General features: G+C 31.6%; 11 protein-coding genes across 11 annotated transcripts, besides 1 other annotated feature; 7 read left to right on the plus strand and 4 right to left on the minus strand.

The window, feature by feature from the left end:
- Positions 1 to 165: 165 nt before the first annotated feature.
- On the plus strand, positions 166 to 1,809 carry TVAGG3_0431760 (armadillo (ARM) repeat-containing protein family; the record flags this gene model as incomplete). Its single annotated transcript, XM_001313171.1, has 1 exon — positions 248 to 1,669. One exon carries the CDS (start codon positions 248 to 250, stop codon positions 1,667 to 1,669), a length of 1,422 nt encoding a protein of 473 aa, XP_001313172.1.
- A 247-nt stretch (positions 1,810 to 2,056) lies between these two features.
- On the minus strand, positions 2,057 to 4,488 carry TVAGG3_0431770 (uncharacterized protein; the record flags this gene model as incomplete). The annotated part of the gene is made up of 1 exon (XM_001313172.1): positions 2,778 to 4,472. The coding sequence occupies one exon, from the start codon at positions 4,470 to 4,472 to the stop codon at positions 2,778 to 2,780; it is 1,695 nt and encodes a 564-aa protein (XP_001313173.1).
- A 1,358-nt stretch (positions 4,489 to 5,846) lies between these two features.
- Positions 5,847 to 7,092, plus strand: TVAGG3_0431780 (uncharacterized protein; the record flags this gene model as incomplete). Its single annotated transcript, XM_001313173.2, has 1 exon — positions 5,852 to 7,057. One exon carries the CDS (start codon positions 5,852 to 5,854, stop codon positions 7,055 to 7,057), a length of 1,206 nt encoding a protein of 401 aa, XP_001313174.1.
- A 103-nt stretch (positions 7,093 to 7,195) lies between these two features.
- TVAGG3_0431790 (cytosolix non-specific dipeptidase family) lies at positions 7,196 to 8,872 on the minus strand (the record flags this gene model as incomplete). The annotated part of the gene is made up of 1 exon (XM_001313174.1): positions 7,433 to 8,872. One exon carries the CDS (start codon positions 8,870 to 8,872, stop codon positions 7,433 to 7,435), a length of 1,440 nt encoding a protein of 479 aa, XP_001313175.1.
- A 399-nt stretch (positions 8,873 to 9,271) lies between these two features.
- On the minus strand, positions 9,272 to 10,815 carry TVAGG3_0431800 (multidrug resistance protein YPNP-related family; the record flags this gene model as incomplete). Its single annotated transcript, XM_001313175.1, has 1 exon — positions 9,323 to 10,813. The coding sequence occupies one exon, from the start codon at positions 10,811 to 10,813 to the stop codon at positions 9,323 to 9,325; it is 1,491 nt and encodes a 496-aa protein (XP_001313176.1).
- Positions 10,816 to 11,464: 649 nt separating this feature from the next.
- Positions 11,465 to 12,138, plus strand: TVAGG3_0431810 (uncharacterized protein; the record flags this gene model as incomplete). Its single annotated transcript, XM_001313176.2, has 1 exon — positions 11,467 to 12,009. One exon carries the CDS (start codon positions 11,467 to 11,469, stop codon positions 12,007 to 12,009), a length of 543 nt encoding a protein of 180 aa, XP_001313177.1.
- Positions 12,139 to 12,362: 224 nt separating this feature from the next.
- TVAGG3_0431820 (spectrin binding) lies at positions 12,363 to 14,137 on the minus strand (the record flags this gene model as incomplete). The annotated part of the gene is made up of 1 exon (XM_001313177.1): positions 12,400 to 14,127. One exon carries the CDS (start codon positions 14,125 to 14,127, stop codon positions 12,400 to 12,402), a length of 1,728 nt encoding a protein of 575 aa, XP_001313178.1.
- Positions 14,138 to 14,760: 623 nt separating this feature from the next.
- TVAGG3_0431830 (cysteine S-palmitoyltransferase protein) lies at positions 14,761 to 16,463 on the plus strand (the record flags this gene model as incomplete). The annotated part of the gene is made up of 1 exon (XM_001313178.2): positions 15,034 to 16,251. The coding sequence occupies one exon, from the start codon at positions 15,034 to 15,036 to the stop codon at positions 16,249 to 16,251; it is 1,218 nt and encodes a 405-aa protein (XP_001313179.1).
- Positions 16,464 to 16,597: 134 nt separating this feature from the next.
- Positions 16,598 to 17,377, plus strand: TVAGG3_0431840 (SNAP receptor protein; the record flags this gene model as incomplete). The annotated part of the gene is made up of 1 exon (XM_001313179.1): positions 16,641 to 17,363. The coding sequence occupies one exon, from the start codon at positions 16,641 to 16,643 to the stop codon at positions 17,361 to 17,363; it is 723 nt and encodes a 240-aa protein (XP_001313180.1).
- Positions 17,378 to 18,056: 679 nt separating this feature from the next.
- Positions 18,057 to 19,641: a mobile genetic element.
- A 186-nt stretch (positions 19,642 to 19,827) lies between these two features.
- On the plus strand, positions 19,828 to 21,001 carry TVAGG3_0431860 (homeodomain-like family; the record flags this gene model as incomplete). Its single annotated transcript, XM_001313180.1, has 1 exon — positions 19,874 to 20,473. One exon carries the CDS (start codon positions 19,874 to 19,876, stop codon positions 20,471 to 20,473), a length of 600 nt encoding a protein of 199 aa, XP_001313181.1.
- A 754-nt stretch (positions 21,002 to 21,755) lies between these two features.
- On the plus strand, positions 21,756 to 22,535 carry TVAGG3_0431870 (Tesmin/TSO1-like CXC domain, cysteine-rich domain family; the record flags this gene model as incomplete). Its single annotated transcript, XM_001313181.1, has 1 exon — positions 21,922 to 22,410. The coding sequence occupies one exon, from the start codon at positions 21,922 to 21,924 to the stop codon at positions 22,408 to 22,410; it is 489 nt and encodes a 162-aa protein (XP_001313182.1).
- Positions 22,536 to 22,676: the final 141 nt, after the last annotated feature.

The raw sequence follows: 22,676 nt of genomic DNA on the forward strand, positions 1-22,676 counted from the left end.
TTCGCATGAAATTCAAATAAACTATCAGATATTGAATTTGGAATTAAATTGTTTCTTAGATTATGTTGATAAGATTATGAGTTTTGTTAATCACGTCTGGAGTATCTTCTAAATTTCTAGTATTTCATGTATATTTAAAAGAAATCTTGAAACAAATTTCTTATTAATGTTTTCCCTGTTTGTATCATGTTGTATCTGCGAATTATGTTTATAATAAGCAATTTGTATTTAATTAGTCTGTTCATTTATGTATAAAGATGAAACAGATTCTGATCAATCATCTCCTCTCACTAAGGCGATTCTTGATAATAAAGGATCAAATGTGACAGAAGATGAAATCAAAGAATTTACATCAAATTTAGAATTAGCTCATGTTTATTTAGAAAATGGAAAATATCCTGAATACATTTCCTGCACCAATATTATCAGAAATATGATCATGGAAAAGTCTGTTTTGCTGACTCAAGTAGATTTATATAAAGAAGTTCCATTTTATTTGGAATCACTGACGAAATGTATAGAAACTAGACCTGTTTCACTGTTGATATTGTCATCCTTAATTTGTAGATATGAGGAAGTTGTAGAAATTCTCAAAAACACAAACATTTTCGAGATTTTTTCCGATATCTTTGCTGATAACAATAACACCAATGTAACTTCTAGCCTATTTGAGTTTATTTATTATATATTTAAGAGAGACAGTTCTGCTATTGAAGAATTCATAAAAATTGATGGATTAGGATATATTATTCATGTTCTCCATAGTTTATCATTTATTGATGAAGACACAAGTGAAATGATTGATAATATTGGATACACAATAATAATATTGGTAGATAATGTTCCGGTTACGGAAATTGAAGATTTTTTAATGGAATGCACACATAGTTTCATATGTTTTCATAAGTATCAAGTTGCATTCTATGTTCTTTATTACACTATCATCAATTTAGGAGAAGAAGGATTTCAAAAATATAAAGATTTTCTTATCGAAGATGTGTTCGGATCAATAGACTGGATAATGAACAAGATAGGTATTGTTATTGAAAATGAAGAAAATCCAGAGAATTCCCAAGATATTTCTCCCGATGATATAATTGAACTGAAAAGAGCAATTCAAAATGGCCTTATATTAACAGAAGCATGCATATCTAATTATAAGTTCAAAGATTATTCAAATGTATTCATTTTAGACAATTATATTCAAATAATTTTGAATTTCGATAAAACATTTTCAAAATTAGGTATGAGAATACTTAGAGCATTTATTCAATACAATCCAGGCATTCTAGAAGATATTTTAGAGCGTTCAACACTTATAAATGAATTATTAACTTTTGATGAGAAACCATATATACTTCAAGAAGGAATAATATCATTAATCTTTACTATATTCGATTATATGGATGCAAGTCAATATGAAAAGATTAGTTCTTCAATTTGGGAAAAAATATTTGATTATATTGATGATTGTGATAGTATTGATACCAATTCCAGATTGATTCGAATAATATCTGACTTAGTTTCTAATGGTTATAGTATTGTCAATTTCTTACCTTATGAAGAAATTATATCCCAAATGGAAATTAAAGAAGATGCAGAGCCATGTAGAGATAGCTTTTTAGCAATGTATAAAACCGATTATGATTATTATTTTGGAGATCCATAAAAAAAAATAAAAATAATAAATTTGTTGTATTAATCAATTGTTTTTAGTCAAATCTGATCTGAATTTAAAGTTGTTCGAATCCATTTTTATTTGATTGACAGTTGTGTAAGTTAGTAATGAGAAGTCAAAAATAAGAAAATTTTTGCATATTTTTCAAGAGAATCATTGAATCTGATATGCAAAGCATTACAATAAACAAAACAATACAGTCCCGCGAAAAATGTGTCGCTATTGTGACAAGGCCGTCGAAGGCACAACAAAGCCGTCCAAGGCACAACAAAGCCGTCGAAGGCACAACAAACCTGTCAAAGGCACAACAAACCTGTCAAAGTTTTAATAAATGAGGAAACAATGATGCTCTAAAATGAAAGAAATTTAATCACATTTGGTAAATCTAATTTTTATTCATGAAATTATTGTTCCTTTATATGTGGCCATTAATATTTGAACAATAAAGCCGTAAGTAATGCATTCAAAATTTACTTCCTCTTTTTCAAAAATTTTTCCTTCCCCTTTGGCTATCAATTTTACTTCCTCATTGTAGTCAATAAATAACATCGTTGCAAAATAAAACGCAAACTAATCCCAAAAGCAAATTTAACTGTTACAAAACTCGCTTCTTCAACTACCAACTCATGATTTTGTACAAATTCCATTGAATTTGAAAAAAATAATGTTATTTTTTCCAAATATCCAAAAATATACTCTTCTTCTTGTTAGTCTATTAATACCTAAACAGCTTTCCGCATAAAAAATGTCAAATAAAATTCTAATAAAAAATACCAAAAAAATTTTGAGAGACAACCTTTGTATTGTTCCTATAAAATCATAGTTTCCATGTATTTTGTATAATTTTGTCAGTTTTTTTGAAATTTTTTCAAAATAATTTTTTCTTCAAATTTTGAATGTAATTTATTAATAATTCCGACCAATTGTTTGTAAATTAACCTAAAATCTTCTGTTTTCCGTTTTCCTTCCACGAATTGTGAGAATCAAATGGTTATAACGCGTTTAAACCATTCAACTCACACAATTAGTGAAAGGACAATGCGAAACTCAAGATTATGAGTTTAATTCTTGTGTCAGTGGAAGAAAATTATTAAATAAATTAATAATCTAGTGACATGGCGACATGTGACAATAATCTCAGTGTTTTGAAGTAAGGTGATGACTGCGATGCCTGTTTGTAGATATCTAAGATGACTTCAAGAAAATTTGGCAAAAATTTTTTGCAATTTTGTTTATCACATGGATTTATCAGCAAAATTGCTTTGTAAATCAAAGGAACAAAGGTATTACGATCTCCGTATGTCAAGCAATACGTGAAATTTGGTATTAGTCGTGACGAAAGATCTGAATTTATCAAATCTTGGCCAAGGACAGCAGATAGCCGGCCATCGGAAGCAAGGCGTAAGAAGAACAAAGGAGGGAGTCCAATGGAATACGTAAAAGCTGAAACTGGATCTTTTTTGTAAATTTCAATCAAAGCTTCGGGAGATTGAATGGATTTGAGCAATTGAGCATGGTAATTGAGGTATTTGTTGTTTATTGAAACGACATTTGCTATCAATTCTTTCATTTTCGAACGATCTTCTTCAGAAATTAAATTTATTTTCTTCAAAAGTGTATCTCTGTGGTTTTCTATCTGTTTCTTGTACTCGTCAGTTAATGAGTATTCGTAAATATCTGGTTTTCCGTCTGAAAACCTTAAAATAACAAATGAATTTTCCTTATGAAGAAAAACAGCATCTGCAGCCGTTTCTAAAGGAATCGTGTAATCTATAGTATGTATAGCATGTTCTGATAAGAAAACGAAGTCTGTTGTCTTAGTAATTGCTTTGATTTCGGAAAATTCTTTTTCTTTCGTTTTGTTTTCAATATAAATCAGAGAAACAGTGTTACCGTAATAATCTACTAAATACTTGTTGTTTACACCATAGAAATGATCATTTTCTGCAGGAATCTCGAAAACCAAAATTTCGAGCGAAAAATCGTTCCTCAGATAGATCTGGATGGTATTTTGGCGTTTGAGCATTATGTAGGTCTTCGAAACATCGAATGATTGTACTCCTTGATGTAATTTTACGGTTTTTTTGAAATTTGTTGCAAATAAAGTATTTTCCATATCTAAAACAAAAAGGACGTTAGGATTTCGTGGATCCGTCATGATGCTGAATGGATTTTGTATTAAAGTGCTATGTTTTTGACCATCAGGAAACGTGAGCGAATTTCCAGTGGAATTTGAGCACAAATAACATACATTTTGGCCAACATTCGCTGTAGAAAGTGTTTCATGAACAGGATCATTCTCACCAGTGCTAAATGTAGTTTTTGTTGATATATCACAAATAACAATGTGAGTCTCAGAATCTATCGCAAAGCTATAACGGTACTGATCAGAATCACGCAAAGGTAGAGAAGTAAATTTAATTTCTTCTTTTGTTTCGGAAAATTCTACAGATGATTTCATATTTTCGGAGTCTGCCATGGGAATAAGGTCGGCTTCAGCAGCATCTTGGGTTTCCATTACTAATGGAACTTCATTTTCTTCTGAAACATGATCACTGTCGTACTCATTAATTTCTGTAGGAAATCCATTGAAATTCGAGGGGATTACTACTTGTTCCTCTGGAATTTCTAAATTTATCTTCGACCTCTTTGGCTGCTCAATTCGAATATTCGAATTATCATCATTTTTAAAAACTCTTACCTTGGGCTGATCTATGTCCGCTTTAAAGAAAGAATAGTATCTTTCTGTGCTTGCTGATTGCTGAGAAATCTCAGATTTTGTTACATTTGTCATAGATGTCACATTTCCTGTCTTATCAAATTTACAAACTTTTATATTTTAACCCGTTAAATCTTGCTGTACATAAGCATGTCGTTTTGTCCCCATTGGGGACAATTGCGTCCCCCACTTGGGGGACGCTGGGGAACTGAAAAGTGACAAGATAAATTCGAGATGTCAGAGATTTTTAGTAAACTGTCAAAAAATAATCAAGGAATAAAGTTTTAGTATTATCATTTATTTAACATATACATGATATTATAATATGATTCTCGTGCGATTTTCGACCTTTTTCTTTAATTTTGAGCATATTTAATTTTCATTTTCCTCAAAATCCAGTTTTTTGCTCTACTTTATATGCAGAAAATGGCTTATTTATATCATATTATCACAAAACCAAATAAAATATAGACTATAAACTTTCCCCAAATGTCACGTTTTCCCCCATCCCCCATGGGGGACGGGGGAAAACGTGACTTCGATTTTTTTAATGTCTTGCTTTTACTACTTTTGGTTATTGTGAACAATATGAATCTAAAGTTATTCATTTCTTACAATCGATTGCATTAAATAAAAATTAAATTATTTATCCATTGTCAAAACATCTTTAAACATATAGCTTTTAGTATTGATTAGACATAAAAAACTAGTTTCTATACGCATTTCAGTAAATATGATTGTGCTAATGAAATCGATCTGTAGTATTGTTTATGGTTTATCAATACCGACATAATAAGTTGTAGTTGAAAAGATATTACATAGATAAGTGATATAGGATACTAAATCTTGAGAAACTCAATTCAGGACTTAAAGATTAATAATGATTAACCATACACAACAATTACAGATAGAGGAAAGCCATTAACAATCATAAAAATTATGAAATACAAGAATAATATCCTGATATATTGACTGGAAATATATATTTTAGAGATCATCAAATTATTAAATATTCTTTTTCAAGAAAGCATATAAGAAGCATAAACATAAATCATATAGTACTATAATCACAATGTTATAGAGAGGATCTTCAAGGATACTGATTTGACACTTTACAAATATGTTTGACAATTTACATGTCCCCCAGACTTCCAAAATTATTTGGTCGGATCCCCAATTGTCCCCAAAACGACATCCTTACTGTACAATATTCTTTGTTTAATCTTATAACCTTAAACTTAAGATATCCTCAGACACAATTTTATGAAATCAAGACTTAAGACTTAAAAATCGGCTTCTATTTCTCTAGTAGATACTATATTAACTTAAATCGCTGAAATTTAGAAAATAATTTGATTTCAGTTACTTGGAATTGGCCAAAATAGATTTTATTATATAATTCTTTCTGTATTTGTATTCATGTTGTTATTGGCTAATGTGAATTCCAACACAAAATGGAGGAAGTCGATCTTGAATACTCAGCACCTCAACGTTTCGACGTTCCCAAATCTATAATTGTCTTTCTTAAGAAGAGTGTTCCATTTGAAGACTCTTTTAAATGGATTATTTCTGCTGAAAACCAAGCAGATTTTTGGAATAGAGTCAATAATCTTCCTTCAAGCATTTCATTCGAAGCTCATAAATTATGTGCTCATGTTCAGCTTTCTGATGCAGAATTCCCTCAAGCAGCTCTAAGCCCAATGATAGAACAATTCTGGTTTGCACATCAGCAATCAATAGACGTAATTCCATTTACTCCAAAAGAAAGAATGATGAACGTAGCTACATCACAGATTGTTAACGATATTTTGTCCCAAGATGAAAATTGGAAATTCGAAAATCAATCTTGGATATACAAAAACGAGTTTCAATTTGATATGGTTCCACTTCTACTTGCATGTGATGCATATTATCAGAACTCAAGACCATGGCTTTTCCTTCAATATCCTCAATTACGCGAATTATATATAACAATCGACGATTTTCTTCTTCAAGCAGATCCACGTTTATCATTAGTTGTTACTAGACTATATTCTTACCTCAGAGATCTCAAAATTGAAAATGTGTCAGAATTTCTTTCTTTAATTGAGAAATATCCTGAATTCGAATTCGAATTACCCGAAATAGAACTCGATAGCGAACTTCTACAGTCATTATCCAACTTATTTGTTGAAATGAAGAAAATTCTTTGGGAATTGAACCTTCCTCCAGTTTTAGACCACCCAACCCAATGGGAAGGTGTCATAGGAGACGCTCTGGCCAACCAAATGACCCTCAGTATTGGTGACAGAGCTTTATTTGTCATGACTCCTTTAGGATTGGCCGCAAGACTCGGTTCAGAGCAAAAGGACGCTTTCGATGAATATTCCTTGGCCGATATGATGTTCTCCAATGGAGATCAGGAAGCTTTACCCCTTGGATACATGAATGTCACTTCTGAAGTGCCAAAACACTCCCCGGAACAGTTTATTACGCAGTCATTTGAGGCATTCATAGCACAGAACTTGGTCCAGGAAGGTTTTGAAAATGTTCAAGAGCCATCTGTCCAAATTTTGGTAGATGTGCTCAAGAATGAGCTGAAAACTATTTGTGATTTGGCTAGAACAAGAACGAACCGTACTCATGAATCTCCTGAAGCATGTATTAACGCTGTCTTGTAAATTTATATAAATATGTTTTTTATTCTCATATTGATACTAATCCTATATGTAATTATTTCTACATTGTGTACAAAACTCTGTAACTTTAATGTTAAGTATTGAATTTAATTAATAAAAATAAAATTTTATAAATATTACTGATTTTTAAGATGTTTTCGATTGATTTTGAAATATACTATGCCAATTCTATTGAATTTCGTTGCCAATTTGTCAAATTTCATCATATTTCAGGCAATTGAATTTGAAATTCATGTTTTTTAAAATAAATTAAGAATTTTAGCTTATTATTTAGTAAATTCGCATAAAAATTTAGCTGATTATTTGTTAAAGACAATCATTTTATTAATATTAATAATTTACATAAAATAATAAAGGTCAAGCGAGATTTTTGATAGCAGAGATGACGTATTCTGCCCATTTCTCGATCTGATCTGTTGAAATTGACTCTCCAACAGCTCTGAAATTTGAGATCTTTGGTCCAATTGCGGCGTAAGAAGCTTCGTCGTATCCATTATCATATAATACTGATGGAGCAATAGCGTATGGCATCAATCCCAACTTAAGATCCTTTCCGAAATGCTCTTTTCCTGTAGACATCAGTATAGAAACTAAAAATCCTCTTCTTCTTGGTCCCCATTGCGGCCAATTATCTTTCTCTTCGACAGTGATGTTTAGCTTCGATGTCCTTGCAGCGGCCTTGATGATCTTAGTCACTCTGTCCATACCGCCTGATGCCATGGCTAATCCTTGTAAAAGAATCTCAATTTTCTCAGAATTTATTGTCACTTTTCCGATATTAGATGCTGTTTCAAATCCTTGGTAAGGAAGGGAGTTTGTTATAACTCCTGAGGGTAACAAAGATAGGAAATTAGTTATAGCTAATGTATATTCAACTGAAAGTGCCTTTTGTGGCTGGATTTCTGTAATTATTGTGTTGAAATTCGAAGAATCAGAGCGAACATACTCCATTACAGAGGCCATATGAGCTGCATGTATTATATTTACTGCTTCTTCGCCTTTTTCTTTAGGAACAAGTATCTTTAAGTCGTAATTTGTCGAAACAGTGTATTGATAATCTCCAGATTCAAGAGATATCAGTCTGAAAGGTATCTGCGAGTGCGAGAGTTGGAATAAAACAGAGGATGCCCACTGTACGGCGTTAGCATTTACGTCAGAAACGCATCCACCGTTTAATCCACTACAAACAGCAGAAACAACGCATTGGTTCTCTTCTGGATCGTGGAAATCTGCTTTTACTGAGATATTGAAGTTCTTGCCTATTGGTCCTCCTACAACAATTTCGTCTCCATTAAATGAATTTAAATTAATTAAGGCGTTGAATGAAAGTGCAGGCCATTTTGGAATTAACGATGCTCCTTTCAATGAAAGCTCATCATTAACTGTAAAAATTAAAAGAATTGGGCCGTGTTTGAAATTGGAACTTTCATTTGCAACGTTTAACATTGTAGTAATAGCAAAAAATGTAGAAGCGGCAAAGTTAGATTTCTCTGATTTAATAATGTAGTCTGAATCGTTTTGTTCTACTTGGATTTCAGTTAATTCTCCAATTCGTGTGGCATCTAGATGAGTATGAAGTGCAATTGTACGTTTAAAATCGAGATTTTTGGCAATTTCTGCAGTAATATTTTGATTTTCGTCAATCTTTGCTTCGATTCCTATCTTTGAAAGAGAATCTACGATATATTTTGTAACTATATTTATATCTAAGAATCCATTAGATATGGTACATAGTTCAAGAAATTGTTTGACGAGTTTTGATGGTGGATTAGCAAACTTAGATAAGAGTGCTTCCATTAAAATGAAAATTTTAGAAGACTGATGCATCCCAATTTTACATTTTGTGAGCATTTTTCATCAGGATATGCTCATTGGGTTATTATTGAGCAAAAAAGATTCCATTATTCTTGTCTAACAGCTTTTAAAAGCGTTTTTATGATAAAGCATAACATAAGTAATTGCAATAAGTTAGATTAATTTCAGGAAATTTTCCAAATTTTTTTCGAAAATAAAAATATGAAAACTGTTTTTAAGAAAAAATTCTTCATTTTTATAAAAATGAAAAAAATTTGGAAAATTCGATCTCCATAAATGTATCTTATTTTTCATATTATTAATAAATATCATTGAATTGCTAACAAATATTGAGAAATGGAAATTATATTTTACCCTATAGTCAAAAACAGGATATTTGTTTTTTATTATTCATATATAACATTTATTCTCTCTATAAACAAGCTAATATAGTTAATTTGTTATACTTTCAATGCTTTTTACACTCTGCTGCTGATTTTCATCTGCTTTTTCTTCATCATCGAACTTATCTCCATCATTCAACTTCGATAATTTGATGAAGATAGGTAAAATACCAATAATTGCGATCAATCCAGATAAAATATCAGCGGCAATATAAGTACTGTATATCCACCGCAATGATGATGGATGCGTATAGTAAAATATAGCCGAAAATACGGGCATCGGTATCAATGTTGTCAATAAGGATATAATTGTTGCAGGAGTTGGTCGTTTGATTGCTTGGAAGAAGGAGATGACTAATGGTGGGATTGGATATAGCGGTATCGATAAAAAGGCTACCCATAAATAGTTCTTGAATGCCCCAAGGATTTGTTCATCTTTTGTGAAAAATGATGGAATTGTTGTCGGGAAAATAATGATAATTGAGCTGATAATAGATGCATAAACAAGTGTAATCCATAGAGAATGAAGTGTGAGCTTTACAATTCTCTTGTATTGCCGTTTTCCATATGCATAAGAAGCTGATGGCATATAAGCACTATCGAAAGCGATCATTACACATAAAGAAATAGAGTACAAACATCCAAATATATACCATGACGCTAAAACTGGATCACGAAGATTAACATGGTCAGCAACAAGAATAATAAATTTTTGCATAGCAAATTCAGGGAATACTTCAGAAAGGTTCAACACAAATGAAGCAAAGCCAACCTTCAGAGCATTCTTTGTCTCATTACTGAACTTATTGAATAACATCGAAAATTTAATTTTGATTGAAAGTTTTCCACTCCAAAGCAGCACCATTAATATTATCATAGGTATTGACTGGGATATAACTTGTGATAAAGCAACAGCCCAAATTCCGAAGTGAAGCTTCATTAAGAATAAAGGTAAGAAACAACACATATCAAGAACAATAGCAATCAATTGCATTAAGCCAAATAACCATGTTCGGCCCTCTCCTTCCAATAACCCACACAAAACGGAAAACGTGAACGTAATTATGGAACATCCAGCTGAAATGCATTCATACTTGAAAGCATTATGAGCAATTTTTGAAGATTCAGACATCAATCTAACTATATAAAATATTGATGATAGGCAAATCGCTGGATAGATAATGGCTAAAATCATTGCAACACGAAACATATCTGCAATCAATTGATTACCATCTTGTGATGTTCCACGCCCAATTAGATATGACATATGCGAGCTTGTCGAAACATTGAGCAAGTTATCGAATGAAAAAATAATAATATCAAAAATAAACAAAGATGAGAGTGTTTCCAATCCTTCTTCACCGATACCTTTTGAAACCCATTTTGTGTTGATTACTTCATAAAAACAATTGATGAATTGAAAAAGCAATGGACCAGACAGGAGCGAGAATAGTGTAGCAATAGGAGATCTTCCACCTAGACGATAGTCCTCATCAGATTCTACTTTTTCGTTGGATAGGAGGGGTTCAGAATCGATCATGTTTTGTTTGGAAAAAGTTTGATGAGATTTCAAAGTGTTTGATGGAATTTCAATCTGAAACAATTCTCAATTTTGAGAAAGATTTTAACCGCATCATACAACTTAATGAATCAATAACATTCATGAAAACAAAGACGGATATTTGAGAAGAAAATTTATAATTCGAATTTTCACGTTTTAATTTTTGTACCTATTTGCAGATACTTTTTTATTCGTTAAAAATTTTATCGATTCATTGAAATTTCTTACGATCAATTTTCTAATTTGAATTGATATATTGTCGTAATACACTGTCAATACTCTTGGGATTACATTCTTGATTCAATAGTTTTGAAATAAAATTTCAGTTGATTTTCTAGTCCATCAAATTCAAATCATCTTAAATAATGCTCAAATTTATTACATATGAGTTGCAAAATTTCAATCAAATTTTATCGTCTTTAAATATTAATTATTTTTAATTGTTTTAGCAAAATTATCTAATTTCACACAATATTTTTTTGTTTCAATAATTGAAATCATTCTCAATTGTCAAATTCGTAATAAAATGTAAATAAATATTTAATTTCGATCTAATGATTGTTGCTCACATCAGGTTTTTTTGAGCCTCACAAAAATTTATTCAATTTATTTTTTTTATTCTCTTTCAATCAATGGTCAAGGCAACTCTCTATTTTCATATCAGCGGATTCATATTTACTGATAGTACATATGTGGGCTCAACTCTTGAATATCATATTATCAGCCCAGAGAAGAATCTGACAAAGAAATACGAAATTGATTACAAAGTCGCGGAACACTGCTCCAAATCATATAATCTTACAACTTTTGATGTTACAAATGCCAAACTTATCATCAAATTAGTTAGAAAATCAATATTTGATGATGAAGTTATCGGAACAGTTAATATTCCATTCATTTTACTTCCAATCGATGTTGTAACATTAAATACACTTCCATTAATAATGGAAGATCATGATGTTGGCCCAGTTGGCATCAGAATGAACTTGCATTTGACTCACAAACAAGAACCATATAAAGGAACGTTTAAAGAACCAGTTTTATTACAAATGGATTTATCAAAGTATCTGCACTCCAACAAAGACAAATACGAGCAAAATTATATTGGTTCGACACCTAAAAGTACTGCACATCGCCGCAGGAGAAGGAATAGCACTGTTATCAATTCAATTTAACACTGTTTTTGTGACAATCAGTTGTTCAATGAATATTATTTCGTTACAAATAATATAATTTATATTTATTGCGTTATTATTTCTTTACCATTTAAAATTATTCTATAGTTGTTTAAACTTATCATAGTTATTCAGCGATATTTTGAAAATTCCTTTTTGATTTTGGATATTCGCAACATAACCCATAAATTAAGGATTGCAATACTTTCTATCATATTAACTCGACAATATACAGAGATAATGCACCAGATATAAGGATTTATAACAAAATTAGAAATCTATGAAATTAATTTTTCCATAAATATTAATGATATAAATCAGCCCGATCTGAAAAACATAAATTTTCTAATATATCGCTGTTTTCTTTATTTACAAAAAAATAATATAAAATTACGAAGAAATCTGGTATTTCGCTGCATTGTTACTGAAGAAAATTTGCTGAATTGCTAAGCTGCAGTGACCCAAAACAACCTTGAGTCTATGCTCACTGATTTTATTTCCAAGATTCAAATCTGCTCCGTTTTCGATAAGAGTCTGAATCATGCCATGCTTTGCATCAGATATGGCAACATTCAAAGGTGTTTCATCACTGCCATTAACAGCGTTGATGTCAGCACCTCTACTGATCAAGAGTTGACCAATTTCTGATTGATTGTATTCAGCACTTTTATGCAATGGTGTGCAGTTATTTGAGTCCTTTGCATCTACGTTGCAACCGCATTCGATAAGGATCTCAGCTGTCTTTGTACTGTTGTAGATGGCTGCTCTGTGCAATGCTGTGTACTCGTAGAAATCTTTTGCATCAATTGAGCATCCATTTTCTATTAAAATCTTCGCAGTTTCGAATGAATTCGACATTGCAGCTCTATGTAAAGGAGTATCACCACAGGAATCAACGGATGAAACATCAGCACCTGCTTTAACTAATAGAGAAGCTATTTCAGGATGGCAGTATTCAGCTGCTAAATGTAATGGAGCGTATTCATTGTACTTAACTTTTTCATCATATTTACAACCATTTTCCAATAAAACTTTTGCAATTTTTGTACTGTTGTAAATTGCGCATCTATGCAATGGTGTGTAGCCAGAGTTATCCTTTGCATCAACCTCTGCTTTGTTTCTGATAAGTAAGGAAGCAAATTCAACGTTATCGTATTCGATTGTGTAGTGGAGAGGGGTCTTTCCATCTTCACCTTTCGCGTTGACATTTGCTCCTTTCTGAATTAATAATTCGCAGATGTGTGGGATATGGAACAGTGGTGAGTACTCAAGGTTCTTGTTGATGTTCTCATTTAAGTCAATACAGAGAAGATATGCTTGCAAGTTCCTGAACTTTGCGCATGTTCTTGGAATAATTTTGTAATCTTCATTGTTCAAAAAGTATATCATGAAGTCCATCTGGTGAGCCGCACAGGAATTGTAGATACATTCATTGGTAGGTTTCTGATTTGCCATGCATTCTTTGACAATTTGGGAATTTCCATCAATGAAGGACAACTCAAGGCATTTTGGTGAGATCTTTGAGTTATATTCTGAGCGAATGTACTTGAAGACCTTTTCTGAGCCAAAGTATGAGCAAATCTCAAGGACGTTTAAACCAAATTCGAATGGATGCCAAACTGTTTGAGAGACATCAAATTTTGATGCTTGAACCTTTTCTTTGAATGTATCAAGGTCATCATTCATTACAGCCTCTAACAATGTTCCTTCTTCATAGACATATAAGAATTCATCAACTAATCCATCGGTAAGACACTGAGAGAATGATATTTCCTTACCAGTTTGGATGTTGTGGTTGATGATTTTAGGGAATGACTCGACATAGTTGTCGATTTTCTCAATTGGATGATATGCATCATAAATCATACGGAAAAGAGCCCATAATGATTTAAGATACTTGAGCCTGTACTTACTAGCCTGATCGATATCCTTCAGAAGTTGCATGACTGGAATTTTGTACTTTCCAATCAAAACATTTTTGATCTTCTGAAAAATTTCGAGGATCTCGGATTCATCATGTGTTTTGATCTTATAGATGGAGTCATAGGCATCTATATAGTCACCATATAATGGGAGGAGATCGTAATAGACATGGAGCACACCCTCCTGGGAGGTCATGAAACGAAATCATCCTATTTTATTCAAATCAAATTCTTCACAAAATTGTTAAAGTTTTAAAGTACGCCGATTCCGACAAGGTTGTTATATACATACCAGAGACCAATATTTTGTTGTTTTCACAATGGAAAAATTTGAGAGAATTGCTGATTCAATTGATTGATTGAAATGCAATAAAAAGTGTCAGCGAAGTAATGAATCAGCCATTCAAAATTTATACATTTTATATTCTATGAGATCAATTTGAAAGAATCTGCTTCGAGATGTTGAGAAAGACTGTTTTCATCAATTTTTTTGTGTTCGTATGAAAATTATGTCCTAATTTGTAAAATGAGATAATGATTAGCAAACACATATGCGTTATATGATTCATTACCTTTTTTTGAACAAAAATTAATCTATATTATTGTAATATCAGATCGAATAAACCTAGGATAGTTATAACGATTTGTATTTGACTGAGAATATGTGAAATATTATGCATTAGAACCTAAATTTAACCATAAAAGCGATTCCAATTGTGTAATTGTTCAAAATCATTTCAAATGAGAGGGTTTTCTGAAGCTTTAGCTCCATGGTCAATGCAGAGAATAGTATAAGTATTAACATAAATATTATTGTGAACAAATCACTCTGGGCATATGAACGCAATTATCTGAAATAATTTTCATATAAAAAATTCTTAATATTACAAAATAGAATAGTTAACTAACAGTGAAGTTGATGTTTTAATACAGTTTGCTAATAATTCACAAATTGATAATAAATTTCCTCCAGTTTAGTCAATATTTCAATTTAGATACAAGAAATCAAACACATGAATTAATACAGATATATGAAATAACTTTAAGGACAGTGATATCAAAAATCAAATATAAAAGTGACATCGTGCACGTTTAATTAAGCATGGCAGTATCAAGGCTTTGTGCAAAATATCAGAAATGTTATGAAACAGGAGGCGACACATCTGGAGTAGAAGATATGCTTGCTGTTGTTTTCAATAAGTGTATTGAGGAAGATTCTTTCTACGATCTTCCAATGCAAGGAATTTGCAACATTGTTTCAAAGAAAAACGAGCATCTTTCTCTCAAAGAAGCAGATCAACTTGTTTCCAAACTTGCAGAGAAGAAAGGACAGGAAGCTGCCAAAATTTTATCAGTTTTAGATATTGGCCCGGTTGGATACTTCGATGCAGCAAGTACAGTTTCACCACTTCGCATTTGTCCAGTCATAAGAGAACTTCTTGATGCTCGTCCTGTTACAGCAAGGACAGGAGGCGATATTAGACAACTTGAGAAGAGAATACAAGAATTAGAAAAGAAGAATGCCGAACTCAAGAAAGAGAACGAAGAGAACAAGAAGAAATTACGTGCGAAATCCGAATCTTCCCAATCAAAAGATTTGGAAGAAAAATTATTTTTACTTCTTCCAGATGAGAAGGATATTGTAGAAGCTTCCGAGTCAGGAAATCTCAAAGCAGTCCAATACTACGCAAAAATCAAACCGAAATCCATCAATCTTGAGAATGAAGAAGGATATTCCGCATTACAGATCGCTTGCCTCAACAGCCACGACGATGTTGCAGAGTTCCTCATTAAGAACGGCGCTGACGTCAACCATTCCCATAAAAAAGGAGATACAGCCCTTCATTTTGCTGCTCTCGGCGGATCCCTTTCAACTGTTGAGCTTCTTCTCGCATCAGGTGCCAGACTCGATGCCGTTGACTCTTCCCAGATGAATGCTCTCAATTATGCAGCTCAAGGAGGAAATCTCGACGTTGTCAAGTTTTTGGTTGAAAAAGGACTTGATCCTCTACGTGAAGCAGATGGGACAACCAACATTTGGTTCGCTGCTTACTCTGGAGATGTCGAAACATTTGCTTATTTCATTGATATGGATATTGATAAGGAGAAACCAAACAAAATGGGAGAAACACCATTACACGCTGCGGCTATGAGTGGAAATGTTGACATTGCTGATGTTTTGATTGATTTCGGACTAGATCCACACGCAAAATCGCTTTCTGGCTCAACACCACTCGATGTTGCCACAGAAGAAGAGATGATTGACTTTTTACAAGGCATAGAGTTCGGTGGTGATGAGGATACCGAGGAAGAAGAATAAGATATTTTGTATTGATCCAATTCGATATTATTTGTGAACTTTAAAATGTACTATTACTTTATATATTCAATAAACTGTTTAATCATTTAACACATCATCATTCTCTTATAGTTATTTCATGAAATTATTTCAAATTAACCGCTAAATCATAAAGTTTTAGACCAATTAAGAGAACTACTCCAATTATCTCTGGAAACGAAGTTAACCTTCACACTCTTATGCCTGAAATCCCAAATGTCAGGAATATCTTTCAAAGTTACATCATTTTTTTTGAGAAACTAGCACACATTTTGCTTATTTACAGCAAGCCATTGGCAAATATGAGGTAATATAATATTTTATGAGTTCTATCGGGTGATGAAATTGAAAAGTTTATATTATCGTTGTCAATGTCGAACAGCAATAACAATATTAACTATGCAGCAGTCTGCCGCGGCAATACAATTTTAGCCCAGGCAGCCATTACAAGTGGCAACTTTGATTCTGCAATTGTTGATATAATTGGTAAAATGGATCCAAACCAATCTCAAGTTATGACAGAAAAGGGCCAATACCGCTATTTTGTTATCCATGATCAGCAAGGACTTAACTTCATTGCTGCTGGTGCAACATCCGTTCAGGCTAAGCTCGCTTTCGAATTCCTTGAGAACGTTCAAAAGAGATTTAACCTTCAATATGCTCGTATGTGGAGAATAGTTCCAGCTTACGGCATGCAACAGGAGTTCGGATCCCAAATCCAATCCCTTATTACTTCAACTAACAATGATAAAATCCGCACAATCAAATCTAACATCGCAGCAACACAGGAAACAATGACAGAAGCCATGCAAAATGCTCTCCTTCGTGGTGACAAGATTGAAACAATGAATGAAAAGGCAGAAGTCATGGCAGCTAACGCTAAGGAATACGAAAGATCAGCTACACGTGTAAAGAGGAAGATGTGCTGGGAGAGATATCGTTGGTATCTTATCGGCATTGTTTGCGTCATTGTTCTCATTTTGATCATTGTACTTATTGCATGCAAGGGATTCAAGTGCAGCCACTCATCAACAACACCAACACCAACTCCAATCCCACCTACTCCAACTACAACACCAAATCTTCAGCCATAATTTTTTATCAAATTTTATTTTAAAATAAATACTTTTGGCTCTCTGTATTTACTTTATTTACTCTTATTGATTATAATTTTCCTGAAAAATCTTCAGAAAATTTTTAAAATCTTGCGTGAGAATGAAAATTTATCTATTTTCCATAGGAAACTACTACTAGTATATACCTTACCTAAGAATTCAAGCTAGGAAATGCAAAACTATATGATATTCATTAATTACGATCATAACTACAGTTGAATTTGTAGTTCATGATAGTAAATTCCGAAAATTCGTAGGTGCCATTGTAAATACTACGAATGAAGACAGAATTTTGAGACGTTTCCATGAAAGATTATAAGAATCGTATCAACAGCGATAATTTCCACAGTGTGAAATTCTGAATAAAATAAGGTTTGACAATAAAATTCGATAAATATGATTAACCATCTCTATCGGCCCAAAAGATTTAATTTCGCATTTCATCTATTCGCTAATGAATTTTTTCAATTTATCTGAATTTTTTTATTTGTTCATAATAAATTGTTGCAATTTAAAAACAACATCAAAATTTTCCATCGTCACAATTTAAAAAATTCGATTAATTCGATCCAAAATTAGTATCACAGAATTCGTCATAAGATTTGCTATGCATTTTTATAAAAATCTTTTATTGATGACGATAATACTTTTTGAGTCGCACCTTAAATAAGTAAAGGTACATTCACTAGGCGATAACAGTAAAATGGGATGAAAATAGGATAAATAGCATCCCTATATAGTGCCTAACAATATTTATACGGGCCAAAAAAAATTTGGCTAGAGATTTGGCTAGTTAGAAAATTTAGAAAATTGAGAGGAATTTTTATTTTCGAATTTTTTTTGGAAAGTTAAAATTGTGATTAAAAATCGTTTTCCGGGAGAACTAAGCATCTTATCATATATTTAAATCGATAAAAATATTAAATAATAGTTGAATAGTATAAATACATGAAATTATGGCTGAATATACAGAAAAAATGAACATATTTGACATTTTTGAAAATTCATACATTAGTTGGTGACAGACTCATAAACTATACTTTAGCTAAGATTGATATATGATTTCAACAACACATGGTTAAAATCGTAAAATTTTTTTAGATTTCAAAAAGATATATATGGTAATATAATGGAACAGAGTCAGCAAATAGCATGTAAAATATGTTACAATTAACTTTTTATTATATCCAATAGTAGATATCGAATAGTTTCCAGCTTTATGGTTAAATATTTTCTTATCGAGCTTCTCTTTAACTGTTGTATTAAGGTTGTAAATTTTTGATGCTAGAAACTATGGAATCTTCTTTGCTGCTGCATTTTTCTTGAGAGTTCTTGCAATTTCGAATAGATCTGCGCATTGTATGAAATGGAGGCTTTAAAATATCTTGAAAACAGAATAGGACTGCTTTTCCAAAGGAATGCTTACTTGTAAATCAGAGAGTTTCAAAATTGACAGCAAGATTATCATCATAACTTTCGATTTTGCTGCGAAAAAGGAAGACAAGTAATTAACAAATCATTTACTGTTGTTCATCAAAAGAAGAAAACTTTGATAACAACTAATGATGATAAGATCAAGCTATCTTTTAATATTTTAAATTGATAAGACATTCAAAATATTTGAATGGTTTAAAATATTTTCTTTTAATTTCAATAATATATTATCATGATTATATAATCAAATTTAAATTTTTATTCAAAAAGGCAATATTTCAAACTTTTAATTTCAATAATCTTAATTCGGCAATAAATGTATTTAATTGTAGCAAATTTAATGATTCTTCGTCATGGTTAGCAATTTGGAGCTCATAAATTAATGATTTCTTCAAGTAAAATTCTGCATTATTTCAAAAATCAATAATTCTCTAGTAACTTTTCTTCAAACCCTAACCATTATAATATATGTAAAATAGAAAATAATTGCAAAGAAAAATAGCCGAATTTACTGGGTAGTTCTTGTGATGCGAAATAATTGGAAATTAACACCTAGTTTTAACAGCATCATTCTCTTTTTGCTCTCATTTAAATGCATTCGCACACTTTAATTTTGAAATATAAGAGTTTTGGAAATTATCAAATTTATCTGCTCAAATACTATAGATCTTCATAAGTGTTAATAGAATTACAAGGCTTACATATAGTGTTTAATATAATGATGCACATCATACTGGGATTTATTCCTTATTCATCTAGTTATTATAAGATTTACAACCCCATGAAAATTTAAAATTTTGTCAAAAATAGTGAATGTACCTTTAAATAAGTATATCAATCATTTTAGTATACATATATACACTCATCAGTTTTGCATAAATTTTATTAATTTATAAAATCCTTTCAATTTTGAATAAATAACGATAACAAAATCGATCCATTTCCAACATTTATGTCTAACTATGTAGCAAACTAACATTTTTAAAATCAATCATACTCTTATTTAATATTTTCATAAACAATAATTTTCAGTGTATCATTTCAATAATTTTTTGATGCTTAGGAGTCGTAAATCATCTAAGGATCCACAGAACAATCGAAGAAGAGTAACCCGCCATTTCCTTTCTCCACATGATAAAGAAATCATCGATGAGTTACTCAAGGAAAATTTAGATGCGTTGCAAATTGCCCAAAAGTTGAATCATCAGCCAAGACAGATAAAAGACTACATAAATCGGTTAAACAAAAACCAGGTCAATAAGTTTACCATAGAAGATGATGAAAAACTTATAATGCTCTACAACAAAAATATCAAAAAAGAAAGTAAGCTCGTAAAGTACTTTCCTGACAAATCATCGTGGATGATTCGCAACAGAATTAAGCTTCTTAAGAGAAGAAATCAGCTTGACCCTACTCCGATTCAACCCGTCATAAAATCTTCTGAGGTCGAAACCAATCCGAAGATAAAACCACTCTCAATACCACCGTTGATCATACCACAGCCCACCCCACCTACCGAACATTTCAAACCTTTTGGTTTAGAAATCATTCCACCATTGAATCCAAACAATTCGTACAATCCATATACCAATACAATCCCTATGAAATTCCCATCATTGGAACCTATTCGTCTTGATCTAATTCACTTATTTTGATTAATTTTTTTTGACATTTCTTTTTCGCGGTCATTTTATGCCTTGTTTCCATATATCATTGCAGTATAGTAGATGGTCATTACGGAATTACATACATTTCTTTTTCATTTAGTTTGGAACATTTGAATTGTTTCAAATTAAGGAAACTTACACATCCAATCAGATCTCCTTCAATTGGAATATCAACACATCTACTAATATTGCTTGATTACTACTTGAATTTGTTTTTTCAGCAGACATAATTGTTTTATATTAATAATAAACATCATGATTATTTTTCAATCTTTTAAATTTATTCTTACTCTTTTTGAAACATAACCCTTGTATAACGAATTAAGAAATAATAAAAATTTTAAAAATTTATATCCAAAGTTTGCCTCAATAGATATACATTAGCAACCATATGATTGACATGACATCTATATCAATTTTTTACTACCGAAAGTCTTTAAACCCATCAATATTATAAAAAAATCTAACATTAGCCAAAATTTCTTGTTTTCTCACAGATCAGTAATGGATTCAATTCCATATATAAACTGAGAATAATAATGCATCATATAGACAGCAGAAATAGCAACACATGACAAAAATAAATGAGCTGTTATCAATGATAAGCATTTGGCAGAGGAAATTGGCAGACATACGAAAAGATATTTAATGATGTTGTTGAATATACTAATGTTGCATTTGGTGAACAGTGTTGAGGCATCAAAAGTGAATTATATGGGATAGATCTATTAATATATGAACTTTTCATTTGATGTATTAAAGCTATTGTTTCATCTGGAGTAAATCATCAGAAATTAACTCATTGTATGCATTTTAAACGCGGAAATAAGATGCTGAAAGTGTTAAGATCATAGTTGAAAACATTGGCGATAATACCAAAGATAATGCTGAAAAATCATCTATTTACAGGGCAGCTCAAATTATATAAAATGAAATTTTTCATCTTTTCTTTAATGACCTGAGATTGATTCACAGCGTCTGCCTTTATTAATCCCCTTTAACTGGAAATAAGATGCAAATATAAATAATCAAGGAGGATACACAGCGTCTGCCTTTTTGATAATTGTTATAGGTCGTCAAACAACTAATCTTATATTCCCACAAGAATCTGTCACATCTTCCAATGCAATTTGAGTGCAAATAGTGATATTTAAAGTTATGTTATTTGCATTCAGAGGTCTGTAGATTTCATACACAAAAGTGTGCATCATCTTCCACATTCTGTCCTAGCTAATCACTCCGTAATAATCGTTTTTCATAAATATATTGTTGATAACTTTTTAAACTTTGAAAATATACATCTCCGATTCTATCTACTTAACAACCGATGGTATTAGCATATACCTCTCATAGCTAACTAGTTAATGAGTTTTTGATATTGTCAAATTTTAGAAAAATTCCCCCTTTTTTTGGCTCAATAGGGTTAGCGAAAATTTATGACTACAGAAGAAGGCTGCTGCTGTTGCAATGGAAATTGTCTATCATTAGACTGCCCATGCTTTAAACGAGGCGGAATTTGTGGTCCAAACTGCAAATGCCAAAATTGTAAGAACAAATCCGGCTGGGACACGGAGAGATTGAATGCCATTGAAAATATGCTTTCACAAAATACTGTAGCTTTTACTTCTACAGATCAATTATATCCAGAAGAATATAATTTAATATCAAATTTTGCCATGCTTTCATCTTCGATAGATTCAGAGCAATTCCACTCAAAGCAACGCGATATACCAATATCACGCTTACTAACACAAGAAGTTACTCAACAAGCCATTAAAACTGTAATTTCTGCTGCACACAGGCAATATAATAAGCAACCTGCAGCAGAAAATATTGAAGAATTACTAGAAAACTGCGTTTCTTCTGAATTTGAAAACGTCCTCAAGGCAATTTTATCTGCTGTACAACAACAATCAGCACAGTAATTGATTGAACACCCTCTTACTATTTTTATTTATACCAAATATTATATTGTATTTTATAGAGTTAATGAGATTGACAATTTCTCATTTTTTAATTTGAATAAACAACTAAGTTTTAATGATTTGAGTCATGAGATTTGAAGTATTTTATCAGTTAGATATACCATAATCGAGTAATAATTTTTCGATTTTTAATCAGGTTGGTTTCAAGCCATCTATTGGCATACGTTTGATTTGCAATATTATAAAATTAGTGTTTTGCTAATAGA

Source organism: Trichomonas vaginalis, chromosome V, assembly GCF_026262505.1.
Source record: "Trichomonas vaginalis G3 chromosome V, whole genome shotgun sequence".
NCBI classification, from domain to species: Eukaryota; Parabasalia; order Trichomonadida; family Trichomonadidae; genus Trichomonas; species Trichomonas vaginalis.